Source organism: Melanostigma gelatinosum (assembly GCF_949748355.1).
Source record: "Melanostigma gelatinosum genome assembly, chromosome: 22".
Taxonomy (NCBI): Eukaryota; Metazoa; Chordata; class Actinopteri; order Perciformes; family Zoarcidae; genus Melanostigma; species Melanostigma gelatinosum.
The window spans coordinates 6,241,090-6,263,978 of record NC_136655.1 but is presented as its reverse complement, the minus strand read 5'-3'; the positions used below and the strand labels follow the sequence as shown (position 1 = coordinate 6,263,978).

The 22,889-nt window shown below is 42.7% G+C and overlaps 1 protein-coding gene across 1 annotated transcript in view; it reads left to right on the top strand.

Moving 5' to 3' along the window:
* Positions 1-22,889, top strand: part of pcloa (piccolo presynaptic cytomatrix protein a) — a gene marked incomplete at both ends in the record, with an annotated part of 69,093 nt that overhangs the window by 31,322 nt on the left and 14,882 nt on the right. The window contains 3 exons of the mRNA XM_079294578.1: positions 142-224; positions 422-497; positions 1,637-1,762. Of these exons, the coding sequence (XP_079150704.1) occupies positions 142-224; positions 422-497; positions 1,637-1,762 (285 nt within the window). The remainder of the gene's footprint in view (positions 1-141; positions 225-421; positions 498-1,636; positions 1,763-22,889) is intronic.

Here is a 22,889-nt window from a genome sequence, read left to right as displayed (position 1 = left end):
GTCATGAATTGAATTATGCCTAATGGCATTTAATCATCTTTACAGTATATAGCCTGAAGAAGCCCATTCTCTACATAGTGAAATGAAAATGTCCAAGCTCTCAGATTGATTTTTAAGTAGTGCTTGTCTTTATCCCTGAAGCCTACCACCTTAGGCAAGAGGAGACTGAGTGGTTTGACAATCCGAGGGACGGGCGATCAGAGAATGGACAAGAGAAGAGACAGGTGAAACAGAAAACACACACACACACATACTGTACACGCAGACACTGTCGAAAAGTTTCCGCATGCACTGAATACCAAGTCCAAGTAGTAATGAAATGCATGAAATCACACTCAACCACCTGAATATCTATATGGCATGTCCATGTTGCATATACCTTGTACATACATGACATCTCACCATTGTGTATGGGCCACAGGGAAAAGGCCTGTACTACCCCTTCCCTCACCTCAGGGTCAAACTGCAGAGGGATCCCAAAGACCGCAGTGTCTCAGGTAAAGTACCACAATTTACTACATTTCAATCAACAAGAACAAAAGCAGCATGCAAAGAGCATTTATTACAAGCTATTATTGACTGTGATGCATGCATTCTATTTTATTGACCCCATTGCTTACTGACTGCATCAACGATGCACCGTTTACAGCACACGTATGGTTGATGTTTGTAAAACAGAAATGAAAAAGGGGAGTAGAACGTACACATTAATATGGATCGTATTGTCCCATTAGGTTAACGGAGCATGACCAGTGTGCTTCATGCGTTCTGTTTACTTGATATTCATGCCAGATCTCAACAAACTAGCGAGTCACTTCCCTTGCCATTACGTTCCATCACGCCATTCCTCCAGGCTCAAAGCAGGCTGACATTTCATTCCCTGGCATCCCTTTTGATTTGGCCCTTTTCCATGCTCATCAGTCATTGCCATGCTCAAAATGGCGTATCCCTCACACTCAGGATTATCTTGCGCAGGTAACAAGCAGCCCACAAAGGAAGCATTCTGTCTAAAAGGACCCGGTGCTGAACGGAGTCATTTTGTTTCCAGCTTCCATAACCGTGTTAAATAGCCTAATATAAAGGAGGTTCTGCTTCTTGTTTTTGAGTTGTCCATCTGTCTGTCCGTATCACTCTTCTGAACTCTTATATCATGAAAACTTGAGGGGAATCTATCCAAATTTGGAAATCCACCTGAACTCAGCAATGAACTGATTAAGTTCATTATTAAGTAAGCACTAGAATTAATACGCTAATTATGACAATTTCACACAAATGTCTCCTAGGATAAAACGTGATTTTGATGCAAACTGCAAATCTACATGGTTGGTAGAGTTATACAACTGTGGGGCGGTATTTCTTGTATTCTTTTAGAAAATACACTTTTTTTGGTTTGCTATTTTCATTATTTATAGTTATAGGGATTGTTGAATGTAAATTATTTATAGTTCAGCATTTTTTCTTGGTATGGCAGTATATTTGTGTCCATATTGTATCCTTCTTTTTCTGTGTTGTTGAAAAAAAAGTAGATGTTGAATGCCAAGAGTGACTTATTGATATTGCCATTGAATGATTGCCAATAAAGGATTATCTTATCTTATAATGCCACTAAACAATCTTTGCTTTGGGTCTTAAACAGGAAATGGTCTGGGTATCCGTGTGGTTGGAGGGAAAGAGGTCCCTGGCAGTAATGGAGACATTGGAGCCTATGTTGCCAAAGTCCTACCTGGTGGAGCTGCAGAACAAACAGGAAAAATTCTTGAAGGTAAGCTCATCTACCAAATTAAACTTCCCCTTGTGCAAAAAAAATCTGCTTCACTTGTAGGAGAAAAGGAAATAAATCACAAAAGATATACTGGAGATTTATTTTCTTACATATGAAGCATTCTTATTTGCTTAGAGCGAAGAAGACAACTGATTAACATGCCGTGTCCCCTTTTAAAACGATGCTTAAAAACATCTGGTTTGGGTATCACAAGGGGTTATGTGCTGGACTATTTGGACTTCTTTTACATGTACAGCAGCTTGATACTGCAACAGCCACAGTTATTTTGAAAAGTAACCATTGTGCACTAAACCCTATGACCTGTGATTTCGCCCACACACATCTCACTGACACCACCTCAGCATGTTGCCGTGTGGTATAACACATTTCATGAGGTGGAATTGATTTCACATGGTGCAGTCTGGGAACAGTTGACCATCTCACCCTCCCATTCCACCTGGACAGACAGAAATACTGCCCGCTTTGGACCTGTGTAGGGCGCTATCCATCTGTCAGCGCTCTGAGGATGTGTGTGTGTGTGTGTGTGTGTGTGTGTGGGTGTGTGTGTGTGTGTGCGCTGCCTTGTGTCCTGTGTATGTCAGTGTGAATGGATGAATGGAGGAGGTGCGGCCAAGGTCAAAGTGGGCGGAGTCTGACACGCTACAGCCTTGCTCTCTGTCCCTCGTATCACGCCTCCTCTCTCTCTCTCTCTCTACATTTATATGTCTGCCTCTCCGGCTCTTCGTCTCCATTTCTCGCTTGCATTGCCTGTTCTTGTTCTCGCTCTCTTTTTCAGAAAGCTCAGAAAGAACGTCCGACTGCATTCATGAGGAGCCTGTCACATTCATATCGTTGTCATTGTCATAGTAACCGAAAGGTCTCTTTTTGAATATCGTTCTTTAGAAGCTTTTACGCAGCCGAGAGCCCCGTCATCAGATCTGCTTAAAGACCAGCAACAGAGGAAGTGTGTGCGTGTGTGCCTGTATACCTGCATGTAAATGAATCTCCAGTATTCCCAGTCACAGCATGGGAGGGGTGGTTGAAAGAGAGCGAGAGATGAGAGGGGGCAGAAAGAGAGAAACAAGAGAGAGAAGTGTGCACCGTGCAGGCTGTTGCTAGGTGGAGCAGGGTTGATGCTTTGAAGCAGTTTGTAACCGCACACAACAATTTCTCTCTTGCAAATGCATAAAATGTGCACACAGTGACAGGCACACAAAAAATAAATATGACGGCACGCCTATCTACAAACAGCATCCACGCAATCCAATGCGCAAAACACACCGAGGCCCTGTGACTCAAAGAAGCAGTGTTGAGGATGGAGCCACAGAGCCAGAGAGGTGAGCTGAGGTGAGAATGAAAAACAGGAAAAAGTCAAAGACAGAAGAGCTGAGGGAGCCGATAAAATAGTGGGAGCCATTAATAAAAAGGAGATAGTGAGACGACAGGGAGGTAGATAAAGTGAGAGGATGGTGAGGAGAAAAAAATGTTTCAGACGTTCACACAGAAAAGTGGAATAGAGAAGGATTGGAGAACAGGGACGAGCTTAGACTGTGTGGATGTAACAGAGGGAGAGTGTAGGGACGGAGATATGAGAAACTGTCTGAGCAAAGTGGTAAAAGGAGAAGAGGGGAGAATTAAAATAAGGTATTAAGAATAAGAGCAGGTGAAAAGAAGATGACAGAGCTTCAGAGGATTCAGCTCCCAGGAAAAAGGTAGAGTCTGTGGAGAATAATACAACTGCTCCGAGTTTACTGTTGTTATTAAGGAAGTAGAGTACAAATGTTTTTCATATCAAATTCAATATGCTGTAGATCTTAAAATATGATGAGAAAGTTAAGCAAATATATTAACCTGGTACAATGTATATTACAGCTGTGGCTGGAAATGTTTGTTTTTTTATGTTGGCCTTCTCCAGCTTCTCCAGCTGTTTGTGTGAAATGGTTATGGGATGATATCGTCCTACTTTGATGGTGAAATACACAGCTATCTTCACTGTGAGCATAAAGGCTATATTCATTGCAGCACAGGCCTATAATCTACTCTCAGCCGGAGCCTCTCAGCCCCTCTGTCTGTCCTGGTGTCATCTTCCCAAGCACCTGCATGAGTTGGGAGTACAAGTGTTCAGACACGTGCTCACAAGATTCAGACATGTGGCCCGAGATGTCATCGCCGGTCAGTCTTTGACGACAGCGCCTCTGCTTCCTGAAGCGACTGCGCCTCACCAGCCATTTGTTTGCCTTCAATAACGACCAGTTCTCAACGGCTGCGTTGCGAGGACGCCTTTCTGAAATAATCGAACAAATGATAAGTTTGTCCGACGTAATTGTCTCTCGATCGTGTGACGGATTCGTGAGACGTCATTGAACCGGCCTGGTTATTCATCCACTTCTTTGTCAGCTGGGGGCCTGTGACAATAACGCTTTGCTTCAACAGTGATCAATGCAGTACTTCATGCCAAGAGCCTGTGTAAAAAGAGAATTTATTTGAGGAGAGACAAACAGCCGGACTAAAAGAGGACAAGGACCTCTTACCTACCACAATCTCTGAGTCATCACACCCCTCCGCCCACATCTGCCCTAATACTCGATGGCAGAGGACGCGTGCGCACAATAAAACCCAGGCTGACACTCTTGATGCAGAAGCACATGTGTGCACGTACATAAAGCACGTGTGCACGTACACAAATGGTCACAGAAGCACTTGTACCTGCGTTAGTGCACACTGCTCTATACAGCCATGGATACACACACACACACACACACTCGTTAAAATCAAAACATGAAGTTGTACACATGAGAGACGCCCACACACACCTAGGCACTTGCTGTAGGCCAAAGGGAGTTCACCATGGCAACAGGAGAGTGGGGCAGCAGGATGCAGCCTCTGACTGACACAGGTGTGTGAACAGATCACACATACACGCATATGCACACACACACAGAGGCAATAAGGGGGGGGGGGGTATGAAGTCAAACTGCAGGATCAGTTCACAATGTCTGAACAGTGGCAGCCCGGCTCTCCTTGTCCGTTTTGTTATAACAAGTGTGAAGGCATGTTTTCAGCACAGAATAATGTTACATAACTGCTACACGGCCGTGGGTATATGTGAATACCGGATTAATGTCATTTTCAGGTTCAGTCCAGCCACACTGGGATATGCAGAAGACTGGTTCTTGAGAAAAACAAATTACCAAAGGACAAAAAAGTGCCGAAGTGTGGCAGTTATAGAGACTTTACAGCCTGAAGCTATAAACGTCCTCTGATGGTGTAGAACGTGTCAGATATGTGACAGAGCAACGTATGGGTTTGCATCAAAGTCATCCTGACTAAACGCGATCGTGTTGTCACTCAGTGATCATCAATCTACTTCCTGGATATCAGCCAGTTCTGTATGAGAGAGACAGAACAGCAAGGATTAAAGGTGAACTCGTAGTGGTGTGACGTGAATATCAGTAATTAAATAGAAAGTGGAAATAGGGTGCTAGGTTTCTATCTGTCGTGCACTCTGATTTGTGGGCACCCAGCTGTCCTAAACATGGAGATATATCCTGTTAGCTGCAAGTAAACACCACTGGTGGCATCATATCAAGAAAATATAATCTTAGCCACCAATCTCTGAGTGTTCATTTTCTTTTTTTCTTTAAAAAAAAAAAATGTGTCACAAAAATGGTGTTACAGTGTAAAGGAGTAGTCTGAGAATTACACAGGACATGATGTCCTGTGATAAGGATAAGTAAGGAAAAATAAATCTTGTGGGAGGCATGCATTTTGAAGGAAGGCGTTTTTATCTATTTCAAGAGAAATATGTTCCCAAATAGGAATCTCTGATGCGACACCAGTATTTATGTTCTCACCACCGTTGTAAAGCCATTCTATTATGCAGTGTGTATATGAAGGCAAATCACTGTCAAAATCCGAGAGCGCAAATGAGATCCGTATTTTACTTTACCGAGCGCTTTTACGTCGCTCCCGAAGCTTTAACCCATTGTTGGAATGCTGTTAAGCATTCCAACAATTAACTATTGTTAATAAACTATTGTTCTTCGAAACTGTTGTTCTTCGAATCTTTATTCCTCTTTATTTTATATTTCTTCCCTACGCTTTTTGCTACTTAACTCCTTCCACATTCTTTAAGCTACAGAAACCGTTCAACTATCAAAATGTTCAGCTCTTTAAGGACACCCCTGCTATATCTTTCAATATTTCTAACCTTTAAACTTTTTGAATTATTAAGCTTTTTGCAGTTTTTTTTTACTGGGTTTCTATGGAGAAAATGTTCAAATCCTCTCTTCAAATTTCAAATCCTTATACTTCCTCATACTTTCAGCTACAGACACCATTTCAACTTTACAATGTTGAGAAAACCCTGAGCTATTGCCACATGATTCAGCTTTTTGATATATTTTACACTTTTTGAACTGCAGCAATTTAACTTATATGATTTTTCAGTCCTTTTCTGACTTTATAATGGGTGTGTATTGCACAGCTTAGAGTGCGTGATGTCACCGCTAGAGTGAAGAGCAGTTTGAGATTCTTGTGAAAAAAACATTTTGCCACTGTGTCCACAATCTTCACTCTTTATGCATAATTTCTGGATGTAAAAGTAGCTAATCTTGTCCTTGTCGTAGACAAATGACTGTGGAATCCCACAGATTTACACATTTGGCACAGAAGCCTTTAATTGAGAGGAAAACCAACTTTCTGCTCCATAGAGACCAATGTTAAATTTTGCTTCAAAAATATCTTCCACAGAACACGGTACCCCATTTCTAGATCGCCAGAATAACTTTGGAGACCAAACTTAACTAAGACAACACGGAGATGGAGAATTAAACTGGAGTCTTGTATTTATTGAATATTAAAATGTTTGAAAACTTTTTTTTCAACAAAAGTTCAAAATGTAAAAGGGGTAAATGGAGGTGAGTCCAACTATATCTAGCTGGTATCGCTCCACCTCCTGCACCAGCTCCGACTCTTTCCCCGCTAGCGTGGTGACGTTCCACGCCCCTAGAGCTAGTCCATGCCGCCGGCGATCGGCATGCCCAGGCCTCCTGCCCGACCTGCTGCCCGGTCTGCATAGCACCTGACCCCGATGCATGTCCCTGCGGGTGGTGGGTCCACAGGGTGGCTGCTCCATGGTGTTTATTCGGGCTGATCCCGACCGGGCCCCATGGGCAAAGGCCCGGCCACCAGACGCTCACCTACGAGCTCCCCTCCTGGGTCTGGCTCCGGGAGGGTGCCCCGGTTTCCCTGGTCCGGGCGAGGTGGCTAAAGTCCGTGGGCTATCTATGGGTCGTTTTGAACCGCTCTTAGTCTGGGCTCTCCCCTGAAACCTCTTTGCCTTGGGCTAATGCCCCGGACAACATAGCTCCCAGGATCACTGAGCCACTCAAACTCCTCCACCACGATAAGGTGGCGATTCGCGGAGGAGATTTATTTATTTATTCTTTTTTTTTTTTTTTTTTTTTTGATGTATATATATATATATATATATATATATATATACATACTTTTTTTTATTTTTTATATGTATATATATATATTTTTTTTGTATATATATATATATATATATATATTTTTTTAAGGTTTTGAATGCAGGACTTCTGCGTCTGGCAAATAGTTCATACACAAAGAGTGGTTAGGGTTAGGGGCTCCAGATCCTTGATCCGGTCAAGGATCTGGAACCAGGGTTAAGAATCACTCTTTGTATAGTAACTGTTTTCCAAACTGTCTGATGTTTACTGTCTGATGTTTTGACAGTAGGGAGCCGGGCATTAGAAGAGTTTGAACCATTTTTTCTTCTTCTTCTGCTTGTTCTTGATCTGGCTCTGAAGATCTTTTTCAGTGGCCTGAAGATCTTCGGTGGCCTGAAGGAGGGAAGACTTCTCCTGATGCCAAAGAAAACGTTCAGTTTCGAACAGATCTTCTGTATTTTTCTGGGCTGCTATGATCCTCTTTGTCAGATTCAGATATATCTCCAAGTCAGCCTTGGTGGTAGTTTTATGTTGAAGATGCTCAGTCTCCAGCAGGTCCTGTGTTTCTTTCAGAGCTGCTGCGATCCTGTTTGTCTCCACTCTTTGTTCGTCGAGTTGGGCTTGGGATGCCTGGTCTCTTTTGACCATCTGCGTAGCTTTCTCCTCCAATGTTTGAAGAGTAGCTATGTTCTTCAGCTGGGCATGATCGTGGTCCCTGCAGGTTTTTTCCAGGTGTGCCGTGAGGGATGACTGTTCCTGGGAACGGAGACGCTCAGTCTCCAGCAGGTCCTGTGTTTCTTTCAGAGCTGCTGCGATCCTGTTTGTCTCCACTCTCTGTTCCTCCAGCTGGCCTTCATGGTCTGCCTGGAATCTCTGCAGGGTCTGCTTAGCCTCCTCCTCCATTCTTCCAGAATCAGCTGTGGTCTTCACCAGAGTATGATAAAGTCCCCAGGCTTTTTTATTCCGGTCCAAGTAGCAAGACTTCTCCTGTTGCCACAGTACATCTCTGTTCTTCAGCTCATTCTGAGCCTTGATGAAGGCTGCCTTGAGCTTACTGTTGTCATCTCCCAGTTCAACAATTCTAGCCTGATAGAGATTCTTAGATATCTCCAACTCAGCCTTGGTGGTAGTTTTATGTTGAACACGCTCAGTCTCCAGCAGGTCCTGTGTGTCTTTCAGAGCTGCTGCGATCCTGTTTGTCTCTGCGCTTTGTTCGTCGAGCTGGGCTGTATAGAAAGCCTGAGCTTTTTCCAGCTTCTGTTTTACTGCTTCCTGCTCTTGTGCGCGAATGGATGCGATGACCTGCACCTGGGAGTGAAAGTGGTCACAGTTGTTTTGCTGGCGTGCTTTGAGGGAGGACTTCTCCTCTTGCCATTGTAGTTGTCCATTTGTCAGCTCCTGTTCGGCCTTATGAAGAGCCTCGCTGAGCTGACTGATGACATCTAAGTGTTTATCAACAGCAGCCTGACAGAAGTTCTTGAATACCTCCATCTCCTCCAAGGTGGTAGTTTTAGGCTGAACGTGACGGGCAGACTCCAGCAGGTCCTGTGTGTCTTTCAGAACTGCTGCGATCCTGTTTGTCTCCGCTCTCTGTTCGTCCAACTGGGCTTGATAGGAAGACTTCTCCTCTTGCCATCGCAGATGACAATTTTTCAGCTTCAGCTTGGCGTTAGCCTGACAGAACATCTTAGATATGTCCATCTCCTCCTCGGTCTTTTCGTGGAGAACATCTAGAAAATGTTGAAGACGGTCTTCATTAATTTCTAGGAGGACTCTGTCCTTGGTTGTTGTTCGGGTGAGCCTCGCCTCACTGTCCAACAGTTCACATCTTACTTGTTCCTCCAGTGAACTGAGGTAAAAATCCATTGGAGGTTCAACCTCTTTGGAATTTAATTCCATCTTTGAACCAACTTGGTTTCTGGTGTGAAATACTGTACGAGAGTTTTCCATTGCAATTGTGTTTCTGAACCAACTTGATGAGTACTTTGAGATACTGTATGAGAGTTATCCAATGCAATTGTCAAGTGTGTCTCTGAAAGAATTTGCTATCAGCTGTTAACAACGGTGAGGGACTATATGTAGCTGAGAATCCGTGATGTCATTAGGAAAACATTCTATATCCATGGAGACCTCAACATTAAAAGGCACAGAATCTGTGATGTCATCAGGACAACATTCTATATCCATGGAGACCTCAACATTAAAGGCACAGAATGCGTGATGTCAGCAGGACAACATTCTATCCATGGAGACCTCAACATTAAAGGCACAGAATGCGTGATGTCATCAGGACAACATTCTGTCCATGGAGTCCTTGATGGCGTCGTTACTATGGATACCAGATTGAATGTTTATCTTTGAATTTATGAATGTAATGATTTCTCATGTTCCTTACAATATGGCAAAGAAATGAAACTATATATATATATATATATATAAAAATAAAAAATATAAACTCTTAAAATGCTGATATAAATGATTGTGTCATGTTTTATGTAGTTGGGCAGATAGTAGATTAATCGTGCAAATTATGATACAAGCATGAAATCTTGGTATCTGGTCAAACCTGCCTGATTGGCCATTCAAAAATCCAAGATGGCCGCTAATTGGGCCTCCCGAAAATTTGGTTTCTTAATAAAACTTTGTATTTCCCCGATTTTAATGATCTTGGTGTCTTATTTGTAGGTAATAAAAGATGCTTTAATAATTACCCACAACTACAACACTAGAATAATGAATGTGCTGATGTCATTGGACATTTAGTGGAAAGATTAACAAATATAAGTGTCAATTAATAATTCAACTCTTTTATTAAAATAATTTCCTTCAACTATGTTCAAATTGAACATTACAAGAATATGATGTCAAACTGGACAAAACTAACTGTATGGCACTGGACACTTAATTCATCTAACAATAATACATTTGATTTTCAGGTTTTCTCTGAAGAAACCAATTTCAGAACATAATTAATCTTCAGGGAGAGATGTTTTGTGCTGTTTGGTAAAGGTGGAACTCAGTCTTCACTGTTGCGGAAAGTAATTGAGGACAGATGATGATTACAAAACCAGGGACTCTGAGAACTGGCTTTGTCACTTCATCGTACCTCAAACACATTTAATGTTGCCACCTGTCCTGTAAAATGCATTTAGCAGCTGTTTTTGATTTATATTACATTCTGCTGTCCCCTTGGCCAGGACCATATATTTTTCCCTTTCTATAAGTTCACTTGAGACTGTTGTATTCATTTTGCTTTTAAGTTCTGAACAAAAAAAAAAAAAGAGAAAACTCTCAGTACTTTCATTTATTGAAGTCACAGGAGTATACAAAAACATACTTGACCATGTGGTCATGAAAAATACCCATACACTGAACATTATTTTGGATGATTACAAAGAAATGATATCATATATGGGTTTTTTACAACATTTGGATCCACCAATTTGCCTGGATGGACATATTGAATAAAATAATACTCTATTGTAACACACCAAGGTAAGTATAGTTTGCTGGATGAATATGCTTAACTCTGGGCTAGTATCAGATGGTTATATGCAGTGGCGGCTGGTGGAACATGTTCTAGGTAGGGCTGTGCCACATCCAATCAATTTCAGCAAACATCCCAGAATGATTTAATGCAGGGGTCTCAAACTCATTTTCACTCCGGGCCACATCAGCATCATGGTCGCCCACAAAGGGCCGGTTGTAAATGTAACTACTCGTAACATGTTGTTAAATAACTGTCTGCATTTGATTATTGTTTATTCAAGTGTAAAAATATTGTACATTGTTTTGTATTGTAAAAAATATATTTAAGCACATTTCTGCACAACTTAAATCTTTTTAATTTAGGGTTAATAAACCCACATTAGTCTATCAAAGATCAAACTATTAAAGAAAATAGCAAAGACAAATATCAAACACAAGTTATTACAATAACTTTGTTCAATGCTTAAAATCCTTTCAAGGGTACGTTTGCACAATCCCACATGAAGTACTTGATGTGTTTTAAAGCCAAGTTTAATAGCCTTCAATGTACTCACAATACATTTCCATGTCAAATACAGAAACCAGCCAAAGAGCTGCTTCTATGACTGTGTGTTTAAGTATCTCATCCTTTTGACTTTCAATCTCATAATTTTGATTAACTTTAAAAAAATAAAAATAAATTAAAGCTGCGAGCAGCGATGAGCGGGCCCTCGCAATATGCACGTCGGGGTGCATGCACGTCGGGGTGCCGGCGGGACTCCGGCCTGCGCGGCCGAGAACGTCCGCGACCGTCGGACGGCGCGAGGACTCTGGTTGATGCTGTCATTCAGTTCCGTGACCGTCAGACACTGCATGCAGGTTCAGAGCATGGCCCCAATATACTTTTATTTAAGTCCATATGTGATACATGTTCCTACCAAATTTCATACCTCTAGGTGAAACGTACTGCGAGGGCTGCTTCGTTGAAATTTTGTAGGGGGCGCTATTGAGCCGATTTGCCACTCTGAACCAATAAAATCATATTATACAACTACATTTTGGGCTTTAAATGTGTATGCCAAGTTTGCTTATGTTTCGAGCATTTTTAGCCTCTCAAAATGACCTTCGTTTTTAACGGCGAAGACTGCATCGCCACGGCAACGGCGTTCGACGAAACATCAAAAGCTTCATGATCTGGCATTATGAACTATTTGTGTGGAACAAATTTGATATTGATTTGATTTACCTACTAAGAGAAACAAGCCAAAGTATCAAGACTTTAACTTCCTGTTACCAGTAGGTGGCGCTATGACTATGATTCAAAATTGGCCTGCATATGTCTTCAGGCCTGGAGTCTAATCAAACACGTGAAATCTGGTAAAGATCTCATGATGTGGAGTCGAGTTACATCAGTTTATTCGTTCATGGCGAAGGATCGAAATTCCGTCGCCACGGCAACAGCTTTTCACGAAACAACAAGCTTTGAGTAACTTTTCATCACAAAGGTCTTTAGACTGTACCGACCAAATTTGAAGTTGATCTGATGAATTCCCTAGGAGGAGTTCGTTAAAGTGCAGCGCCTGGAAATGACAAAAACGACATGAGAAATTCATAAAAAATGCAAAATGGCAGACTTCCGGTTGGGTTTAGAGCATAGCCCCAAGAGACTTTTATTGAAGTCCATATGCGATACATGTTCCTACCACATTTCATACATCTAGGTCAAACGTACTGCGAGGGCTGCTTCGTCGAAATTTTGTAGGGGGCGCTATTGAGCCGATTTGCCACTCTGAACCAATAAAATCATATTCTATAACTACATTTCGGCCTTGTAATCTACTTGCCAAGTTTGGTTATGTTTCGAGCATTTTTAGCCTCTCAAAATGACCTTCGTTGTTCACGGCGAAGACTGCATCGCCACGGCAACGGCGTTCGACGAAACATCAAAAGCTTCATGATCTGGTATTATGAACTTCTTGTATTTGTGTGGAACAAATTTGATATTGATTTGATTTACCTACTAAGAGAAACAAGCCAAAGTATAAAGACTTTAACTTCCTGTTACCAGTAGGTGGCGCTATGACTATGATTCAAAATTGGCCTGCAGATGTCTTCAGGCCTGGAGTCTAATCAAACACATGACATCTGGTAAAGATCTGATGATGTGGAGTCGAGTTACATCAGTTTATTCGTTCATGGCGAAGGATCGAAATTCGCCGAGCCGCCACGTCGCCGGCCTTCAGTAACTTCTTACAATCTTCACAATGAAGCATTATCAAGGTCTTAAGGCTTGTTTGACAACATTTGAGAGGGATCTGATTAATCTGTGAGGAGCAGGATGTCACAGTACGCAGCGTACAACTTCCGGTTGCCACTAGGTGGCGCTATCACTATGATTCTAAATTATCATACAGATGTGTTCCGGGTCAGGATGTTATGACATATGAGAGATTTGGAGCAGATTCGACAATGTACGGCCGAGTTACAACAACTTCCTGTTTCGTGGCGAATGGTGTTTCTTTGACGCCACGCCACGGCCACATAGTTCGATAACTTTTTGATCTTTGAGTAACTTTTCACTGCCAAGGTCTCAAGAGCAGACTAGCCGAATCTGAAGTCAATCGGGTCAAATCTCTGGGAGGAGTTCGTTAAAGTATGACGCCTTGAAACGGTCAAAAAACGTCATAAAAGCAAAAATGGCCGACTTCCTGTTTGGTTTAGAGAAAACGTCCAAGAGGATTTTTTGTGCGTCTCATCACGTTCCACATACCTACCAACTTTCATACAGCTGGGTGAAACCTGATGTTGGGGCTACTCAATAGGGGGCGCTAGCGAGCCAATATTTCATACCGCAGCTGGGCACCCCAATCAGACTGCAATTTTCGCAAATTCTGGCTTGCTTGCCAAATTTCACAAACTTCCCAATATCCCAAGCACCTCCTTTTTGCGACGAAACACATAAAATAATAATAAGAATAATTAAAGCTGCGAGCAGCGATGGGCGGGCCCTCGCAATATGCACGTCGGGGTGCCGGCGGGACTCCGGCCTGCGCGGCCGAGAACGTCCGCGACCGTCGGACGGCGCGAGGACTCTGGCTGATGCTGCCATTCAGTTCTGTGACCGTCAGACACTGCATGCAGGTTTAGAGCATGGCCCCAAGAGACTTTTATTGAAGTCCATATGTGATACATGTTCCTACCAAATTTCATACATCTAGGTGAAACGTACTGCGAGGGCTGCTTCGTTGAAATTTTGTAGGGGGCGCTATTGAGCCGATTTGCCACTCTGAACCAATAAAATCATATTCCATAACTACATTTCGGCCTTGTAATCTACTTGCCAAGTTTGGTTATGTTTCGAGCATTTTTAGCCTCTCAAAATGACCTTCGTTGTTAACGGCGAAGGATGCGTCGCCACGGCAACAGCTTTTCACGAAACAACAAGGTTTGAGTAACTTTTCATCACAATGGTCTTTAGACTGTACCGACCAAATTTGAAGTTGATCTGATGAATTCCCTAGGAGGAGTTCGTTAAAGTGCAGCGCCTGGAAATGACAAAAACGACATGAGAAATTCATAAAAAATGCAAAATGGCTGACTTCCGGTTGGGTTTAGAGCATAGCCCCAAGAGACTTTTATTGAAGTCCATATGCGATACATGTTCCTACGACAGTTCATACATCTAGGTCAAACGTACTGCGAGGGCTGCTTCGTCGAAATTTTGTAGGGGGCGCTATTGAGCCGATTTGCCACTCTGAACCAATAAAATCTGATTCTGTAACTACATTTCGGCCTTGTAATCTACTTGCCAAGTTTGCTTATGTTTCGAGCATTTTTAGCCTCTCAAAATGACCTTCGTTGTTAACGGCGAAGACTGCATCGCCACGGCAACGGCGTTCGACGAAACATCAAAAGCTTCATGATCTGGCATTATGAACTTCTTGTATTTGTGTGGATGAAATTTGATATTGATTTGATTTACCTACTAAGAGAAACAAGCCAAAGTATAAAGACTTTAACTTCCTGTTACCAGTAGGTGGCGCTATGACTATGATTCAAAATTGGCCTGGATATGTCTTCAGGCCTGGAGTCTAATCAAACACGTGAAATCTGGGAAAGATCTGATGATGTGGAGTCGAGATACATCAGTTTATTCGTTCATGGCGAAGGATCGAAATTCGCCGAGCCGCCACGTCGCCGCCCTTCAGTAACTTCTTACAATCTTCACAACGAAGCATTATCAAGGTCTTAAGGCTTGTATGACAACATTTGAGAGGGATCTGATTAATCTGTTAGGAGCAGGATGTCAAAGTACGCAGCGTACAACTTCCGGTTGCCACTAGGTGGCGCTATCAGTTTGATTCAAAATTATCATACAGATGTGTTCCGGGTCAGGATGTTATGACATATGAGAGACTTTGAGCAGATTCGACAATGTACGGCCGAGTTACAACAACTTCCTGTTTCGTGGCGAATGGTGTTTCTTTGACGCCACGCCACGGCCACATAGTTCGATAACTTTTTGATCTTTGAGTAACTTTTCACTGTCAAGGTCTCAAGAGCAGACTCGCCGAATCTGAAGTCAATCGGGTCAAATCTCTGGGAGGAGTTCGTTAAAGTATGACGCCTTGAAACGGTCAAAAAACGTCATAAAAGCAAAAATGGCCGACTTCCTGTTTGGTTTAGAGAAAACGGCCAAGAGGATTTTTGGTGCGTCTCATCACGTTCCACATAACTACCAACTTTCATACAGCTGGGTGAATCCTGATGTCGGGGCTACTCAATAGGGGGCGCTAGCGAGCCAATATTTCATACTGCAGCTGGACACCCCAATCAGACTGCAATTTTCGCAAATTCTGGCTTGCGTGCCAAATTTCACAACATTCCCAATATCCCAAGCACCTCCTTTTTGCGACGAAACACATAAAATAATAAGAATAATTAAAGCTGCGAGCAGCGATGAGCGGGCCCTCGCTATATGCACGTCGGGGTGCATGCACGTCGGGGTGGCGGCGGGACTCCGGCCTGCGCGGCCGAGAACGTCCGCGACCGTCGGACGGCGCGAGGACTCTGGTTGATGCTGTCATTCAGTTCCGTGACCGTCAGACACTGCATGCAGGTTCAGAGCATGGCCCCAATATACTTTTATTTAAGTCCATATGTGATACATGTTCCTACCAAATTTCATACATCTAGGTGAAACGTACTGCGAGGGCTGCTTCGTTGAAATTTTGTAGGGGGCGCTATTGAGCCGATTTGCCACTCTGAACCAATAAAATCATATTATACAACTACATTTTGGGCTTTAAATGTGTATGCCAAGTTTGCTTATGTTTCGAGCATTTTTAGCCTCTCAAAATGACCTTCGTTGTTAACGGCGAAGACTGCATCGCCACGGCAACGGCGTTCGACGAAACATCAAAAGCTTCATGATCTGGCATTATGAACTATTTGTGTGGAACAAATTTGATATTGATTTGATTTACCTACTAAGAGAAACAAGCCAAAGTATCAAGACTTTAACTTCCTGTTACCAGTAGGTGGCGCTATGACTATGATTCAAAATTGGCCTGCATATGTCTTCAGGCCTGGAGTCTAATCAAACACGTGAAATCTGGTAAAGATCTGATGATGTGGAGTCGAGTTACATCAGTTTATTCATTTATGGCGAAGGATCGAAATTCCGTCGCCACGGCAACAGCTTTTCACGAAACAACAAGCTTTGAGTAACTTTGCATCACAAAGGTCTTTAGACTGTACCGACCAAATTTGAAGTTGATCTGATTAATTCCCTAGGAGGAGTTCGTTAAAGTGCAGCGCCTGGAAATGACAAAAACGACACTAGAAATACAGAAGAAATGCAAAGTAGCTGACTTCCGGTTGAGTTTAGAGCATAGCCCCAAGAGACTTTTATTGAAGTCCATATGTGATACATGTTCCTACCACATTTCATACATCTAGGTCAAACGTACTGCGAGGGCTGCTTCGTTGAAATTTTGTAGGGGGCGCTATTAAGCAGATTTGCCACTCTGAACCAATAAAATCATATTCCATAACTACATTTCGGCCTTGTAATCTACTTGCCAAGTTTGCTTATGTTTCGAGCATTTTTAGCCTCTCAAAATGACCTTCGTTGTTCACGGCGAAGACCACATCGCCACGGCAACGGCGTTCGACGAAACATCAAAAGCTTCATGATCTGGCATTATGAACTTCTTGTATTTGTGTGGAACAAATTTGATATTGATTTGATTTACCTACTAAGAGAAACAAGCCAAAGTATAAAGACTTTAACTTCCTGTTACCAGTAGGTGGCGCTATGACTATGATTCGAAATTGGCCTGCAGTTGTCTTCAGGCCTGGAGTCTAATCAAACACGTGAAATCTGGTAAAGATCTGATGATGTGGAGTCGAGATACATCAGTTTATTCGTTCATGGCGAAGGATCGAAATTCGCCGAGCCGCCACGTCGCCGTCCTTCAGTAACTTCTTACAATCTTCACAATGAAGCATTATCAAGGTCTTAAGGCTTGTTTGACAACATTTGAGAGGGATCTGATTAATCTGTGAGGAGCAGGATGTCAAAGTACGCAGCGTACAACTTCCGGTTGCCACTAGGTGGCGCTATCAGTTTGATTCAAAATTATCATATAGATGTGTTCCGGGTCAGGATGTTATGACATATGAAAGATTTGGAGCAGATTCGACAATGTACGGCCGAGTTACAACAACTTCCTGTTTCGTGGCGAATAGTGTTTCTTTGACGCCACGCCACGGCCACATAGTTCGATAACTTTTTGATCTTTGAGTAACTTTTCACTGCCAAGGTCTCAAGAGCAGACTAGCCGAATCTGAAGTCAATCGGGTCAAATCTCTGGGAGGAGTTCGTTAAAGTATGACGCCTTGAAACGGTCAAAAACCGTCATAAAAGTAAAAATGGCCGACTTCCTGTTTGGTTTAGAGAAAACTTCCAAGAGGATTTTTGGTGCGTCTCATCACGTTCCACATACCTACTAACTTTCATACAGCTGGGTGAAACCTGATGTTGGGGCTACTCAATAGGGGGCGCTAGCGAGCCAATATTTCATACCGCAGCTGGGCACCCCAATCAGACTGCAATTTTCGCAAATTCTGGCTTGCGTGCCAAATTTCACAACATTCCCAATATCCCAAGCACCTCCTTTTTGCGACGAAACACATAAAATAATAAGAATAATAATAATAAACATTCGAAATTCAATAGGTCCTCCGCTCCGACTACGTCGGTGCTCGGGCCCTAATAATAATAAACATTCGAAATTCAATAGGTCCTCCGCTCCGACTACGTCGGTGCTCGGGCCCTAATAATAATAAACATTCGAAATTCAATAGGTCCTCCGCTCCGACTACGTCGGTGCTCGGGCCCTAAAAATCGTTTATTTTTTGCTGGCGGATTCGCGGGCCACATAAAATGACGTGGGCGGGGAGTTTGAGACCCCTGCTCTATGTGGTTTTAAGAGAGAAGAATGAATGATTCTGCTAAAAGAGCCTGACAATCTTATACTTGGAGATTGGATATAAGATACATGAATTTATTAGTTATGTGTATGGATGTATCCACCTTAAAGCCACAAAACATATCAGTGTCAGTGGAAGAGCTCCCGCTTCTGTGTGTGTGTGTGTGTGTGTGTGTGTGTGTGTGTGTGTGTGTGTGTGTGTGTGTGTGTGTGTGTGTGCGCGCTCTGACGGGGGTCAGATCTACATATATTGATTGAACTCGCCTTGGTAAGAGAAAAGTCACGTGCGAGTTAAATTGAGTGGTGTTCCACTGTAAATAAACTTAAACACTGTAAAACAAGGAGATTGGATACGATGATAGAGAGAATCCATTACAACCACACGGTGACCCTGAGACAGCCAGAGAGAATTGGGTCACTAGCTAATTGGACAGAAATACATCAGCCCGCCTTATGAGCACACATAATGGCAGATACACACGTACTGTACACACACGGCTGGCACGCTCACACGTTCAGACCTGCATGAATACACATGCATTTCAAAAGACTTGCATACAGATGGTATACTGGTCCTCTTTAATTTATATTTCTTCCGTACGCTTTTTGCTACTTAACTCCTTCCACATTCTTTAAGCTACAGAAACCGTTCAACTATCAAAATGTTCAGCTCTTTCAGGACACCCCTGCTATATCTTTCAATATTTCTAACCTTTAAACTTTTTGAATTATTAAGCTTTTTGCAGTTTTTTTTGACTGGGTTTCTATGGAGAAAATGTTCAAATCCTCTCTTCAAATTTCAAATCCTTATACTTCCTCATACTTTCAGCTACAGACACCATTTCAACTTTACAATGTTGAGAAAACCCTGAGCTATTGCCACATGATTCAGCTTTTTGATATATTTTACACTTTTTGAACTGCAGCAATTTAACTTATATGATTTTTCAGTCCTTTCTGACTTTATAATGGGTGTGTATTGCACAGCTTAGAGTGCGTGATGTCACCGCTAGAGTGAAGAGCAGTTTGAGATTCTTGTGAAAAAAACATTTTGCCACTGTGTCCACAATCTTCACTCTTTATGCATAATTTCTGGATGTAAAAGTAGCTAATCTTGTCCTTGTCGTAGACAAATGACTGTGGAATCCCACAGACTTACACATTTGGCACAGAAGCCTTTAATTGAGAGGAAAACCAACTTTCTGCTCCATAGAGACCAATGTTAAATTTTGCTTCAAAAATATCTTCCACAGAACACGGTACCCCATTTCTAGATCGCCAGAATAACTTTGGAGACCAAACTTAACTAAGACAACACGGAGATGGAGAATTAAACTGGAGTCTTGTATTTATTGAATATTAAAATGTTTGAAAACTTTTTTTTCAACAAAAGTTCAAAATGTAAAAGGGGTAAATGGAGGTGAGTCCAACTATATCTAGCTGGTATCGCTCCACCTCCTGCACCAGCTCCGACTCTTTCCCCGCTAGCGTGGTGACGTTCCACGCCCCTAGAGCTAGTCCATGCCGCCGGCGATCGGCATGCCCAGGCCTCCTGCCCGACCTGCTGCCCGGTCTGCATAGCACCTGACCCCGATGCATGTCCCTGCGGGTGGTGGGTCCACAGGGTGGCTGCTCCATGGTGTTTATTCGGGCTGATCCCGACCGGGCCCCATGGGCAAAGGCCCGGCCACCAGACGCTCACCTACGAGCTCCCCTCCTGGGTCTGGCTCCGGGAGGGTGCCCCGGTTTCCCTGGTCCGGGCGAGGTGGCTAAAGTCCGTGGGCTATCTATGGGTCGTTTTGAACCGCTCTTAGTCTGGGCTCTCCCCTGAAACCTCTTTGCCTTGGGCTAATGCCCCGGACAACATAGCTCCCAGGATCACTGAGCCACTCAAACTCCTCCACCACGATAAGGTGGCGATTCGCGGAGGAGATTTATTTATTTATTCTTTTATTTTTATTTTTTTTTTATGTATATATATATATATATATATATATGTGTGTATATATATATATATATATATATATATACATACTTTTTTTTTTTTTTATATGTATATATATATATATATTTTTTTGTATATATATATATATTTTTTTAAGGTTTTGAATGCAGGACTTCTGCGTCTGGCAAATAGTTCATACACAAAGAGTGGTTAGGGTTAGGGGCTCCAGATCCTTGATCCGGTCAAGGATCTGGAACCAGGGTTAAGAATCACTCTTTGTATAGTAACTGTTTTCCAAACTGTCTGATGTTTACTGTCTGATGTTTTGACAGTAGGGAGCCGGGCATTAGAAGAGTTTGAACCATTTTTTCTTCTTCTTCTGCTTGTTCTTGATCTGGCTCTGAAGATCTTTTTCAGTGGCCTGAAGATCTTCGGTGGCCTGAAGGAGGGAAGACTTCTCCTGATGCCAAAGAAAACGTTCAGTTTCGAACAGATCTTCTGTATTTTTCTGGGCTGCTATGATCCTCTTTGTCAGATTCAGATATATCTCCAAGTCAGCCTTGGTGGTAGTTTTATGTTGAAGATGCTCAGTCTCCAGCAGGTCCTGTGTTTCTTTCAGAGCTGCTGCGATCCTGTTTGTCTCCACTCTTTGTTCGTCGAGTTGGGCTTGGGATGCCTGGTCTCTTTTGACCATCTGCGTAGCTTTCTCCTCCAATGTTTGAAGAGTAGCTATGTTCTTCAGCTGGGCATGATCGTGGTCCCTGCAGGTTTTTTCCAGGTGTGCCGTGAGGGATGACTGTTCCTGGGAACGGAGACGCTCAGTCTCCAGCAGGTCCTGTGTTTCTTTCAGAGCTGCTGCGATCCTGTTTGTCTCCACTCTCTGTTCCTCCAGCTGGCCTTCATGGTCTGCCTGGAATCTCTGCAGGGTCTGCTTAGCCTCCTCCTCCATTCTTCCAGAATCAGCTGTGGTCTTCACCAGAGTATGATAAAGTCCCCAGGCTTTTTTATTCCGATCCAAGTAGCAAGACTTCTCCTGTTGCCACAGTACAACTCTGTTCTTCAGCTCATTCTGAGCCTTGTTAAAGGCTGCCTTGAGCTTACTGTTGTCATCTCCCAGTTCAACAATTCTAGCCTGATAGAGATTCTTAGATATCTCCAACTCAGCCTTGGTGGTAGTTTTATGTTGAACACGCTCAGTCTCCAGCAGGTCCTGTGTGTCTTTCAGAGCTGCTGCGATCCTGTTTGTCTCTGCGCTTTGTTCGTCGAGCTGGGCTGTATAGAAAGCCTGAGCTTTTTCCAGCTTCTGTTTTACTGCTTCCTGCTCTTGTGCGCGAATGGATGCGATGACCTGCACCTGGGAGTGAAAGTGGTCACAGTTGTTTTGCTGGCGTGCTTTGAGGGAGGACTTCTCCTCTTGCCATTGTAGTTGTCCATTTGTCAGCTCCTGTTCGGCCTTATGAAGAGCCTCGCTGAGCTGACTGATGACATCTAAGTGTTTATCAACAGCAGCCTGACAGAAGTTCTTGAATACCTCCATCTCCTCCAAGGTGGTAGTTTTAGGCTGAACGTGACGGGCAGACTCCAGCAGGTCCTGTGTGTCTTTCAGAACTGCTGCGATCCTGTTTGTCTCCGCTCTCTGTTCGTCCAACTGGGCTTGATAGGAAGACTTCTCCTCTTGCCATCGCAGATGACAATTTTTCAGCTTCAGCTTGGCGTTAGCCTGACAGAACATCTTAGATATGTCCATCTCCTCCTCGGTCTTTTCGTGGAGAACATCTAGAAAATGTTGAAGACGGTCTTCATTAATTTCTAGGAGGACTCTGTCCTTGGTTGTTGTTCGGGTGAGCCTCGCCTCACTGTCCAACAGTTCACATCTTACTTGTTCCTCCAGTGAACTGAGGTAAAAATCCATTGGAGGTTCAACCTCTTTGGAATTTAATTCCATCTTTGAACCAACTTGGTTTCTGGTGTGAAATACTGTACGAGAGTTTTCCATTGCAATTGTGTTTCTGAACCAACTTGATGAGTACTTTGAGATACTGTATGAGAGTTATCCAATGCAATTGTCAAGTGTGTCTCTGAAAGAATTTGCTATCAGCTGTTAACAACGGTGAGGGACTATATGTAGCTGAGAATCCGTGATGTCATTAGGAAAACATTCTATATCCATGGAGACCTCAACATTAAAAGGCACAGAATCTGTGATGTCATCAGGACAACATTCTATATCCATGGAGACCTCAACATTAAAGGCACAGAATGCGTGATGTCAGCAGGACAACATTCTATCCATGGAGACCTCAACATTAAAGGCACAGAATGCGTGATGTCATCAGGACAACATTCTGTCCATGGAGTCCTTGATGGAGTCGTTACTATGGATACCAGATTGAATGTTTATCTTTGAATTTATGAATGTAATGATTTCTCATGTTCCTTACAATATGGCAAAGAAATGAAACTATATATATATATATATAAAAATAAAAAATATAAACTCTTAAAATGCTGATATAAATGATTGTGTCATGTTTTATGTAGTTGGGCAGATAGTAGATTAATCGTGCAAATTATGATACAAGCATGAAATCTTGGTATCTGGTCAAACCTGCCTGATTGGCCATTCAAAAATCCAAGATGGCCGCTAATTGGGCCTCCCGAAAATTTGGTTTCTTAATAAAACTTTGTATTTCCCCGATTTTAATGATCTTGGTGTCTTATTTGTAGGTAATAAAAGATGCTTT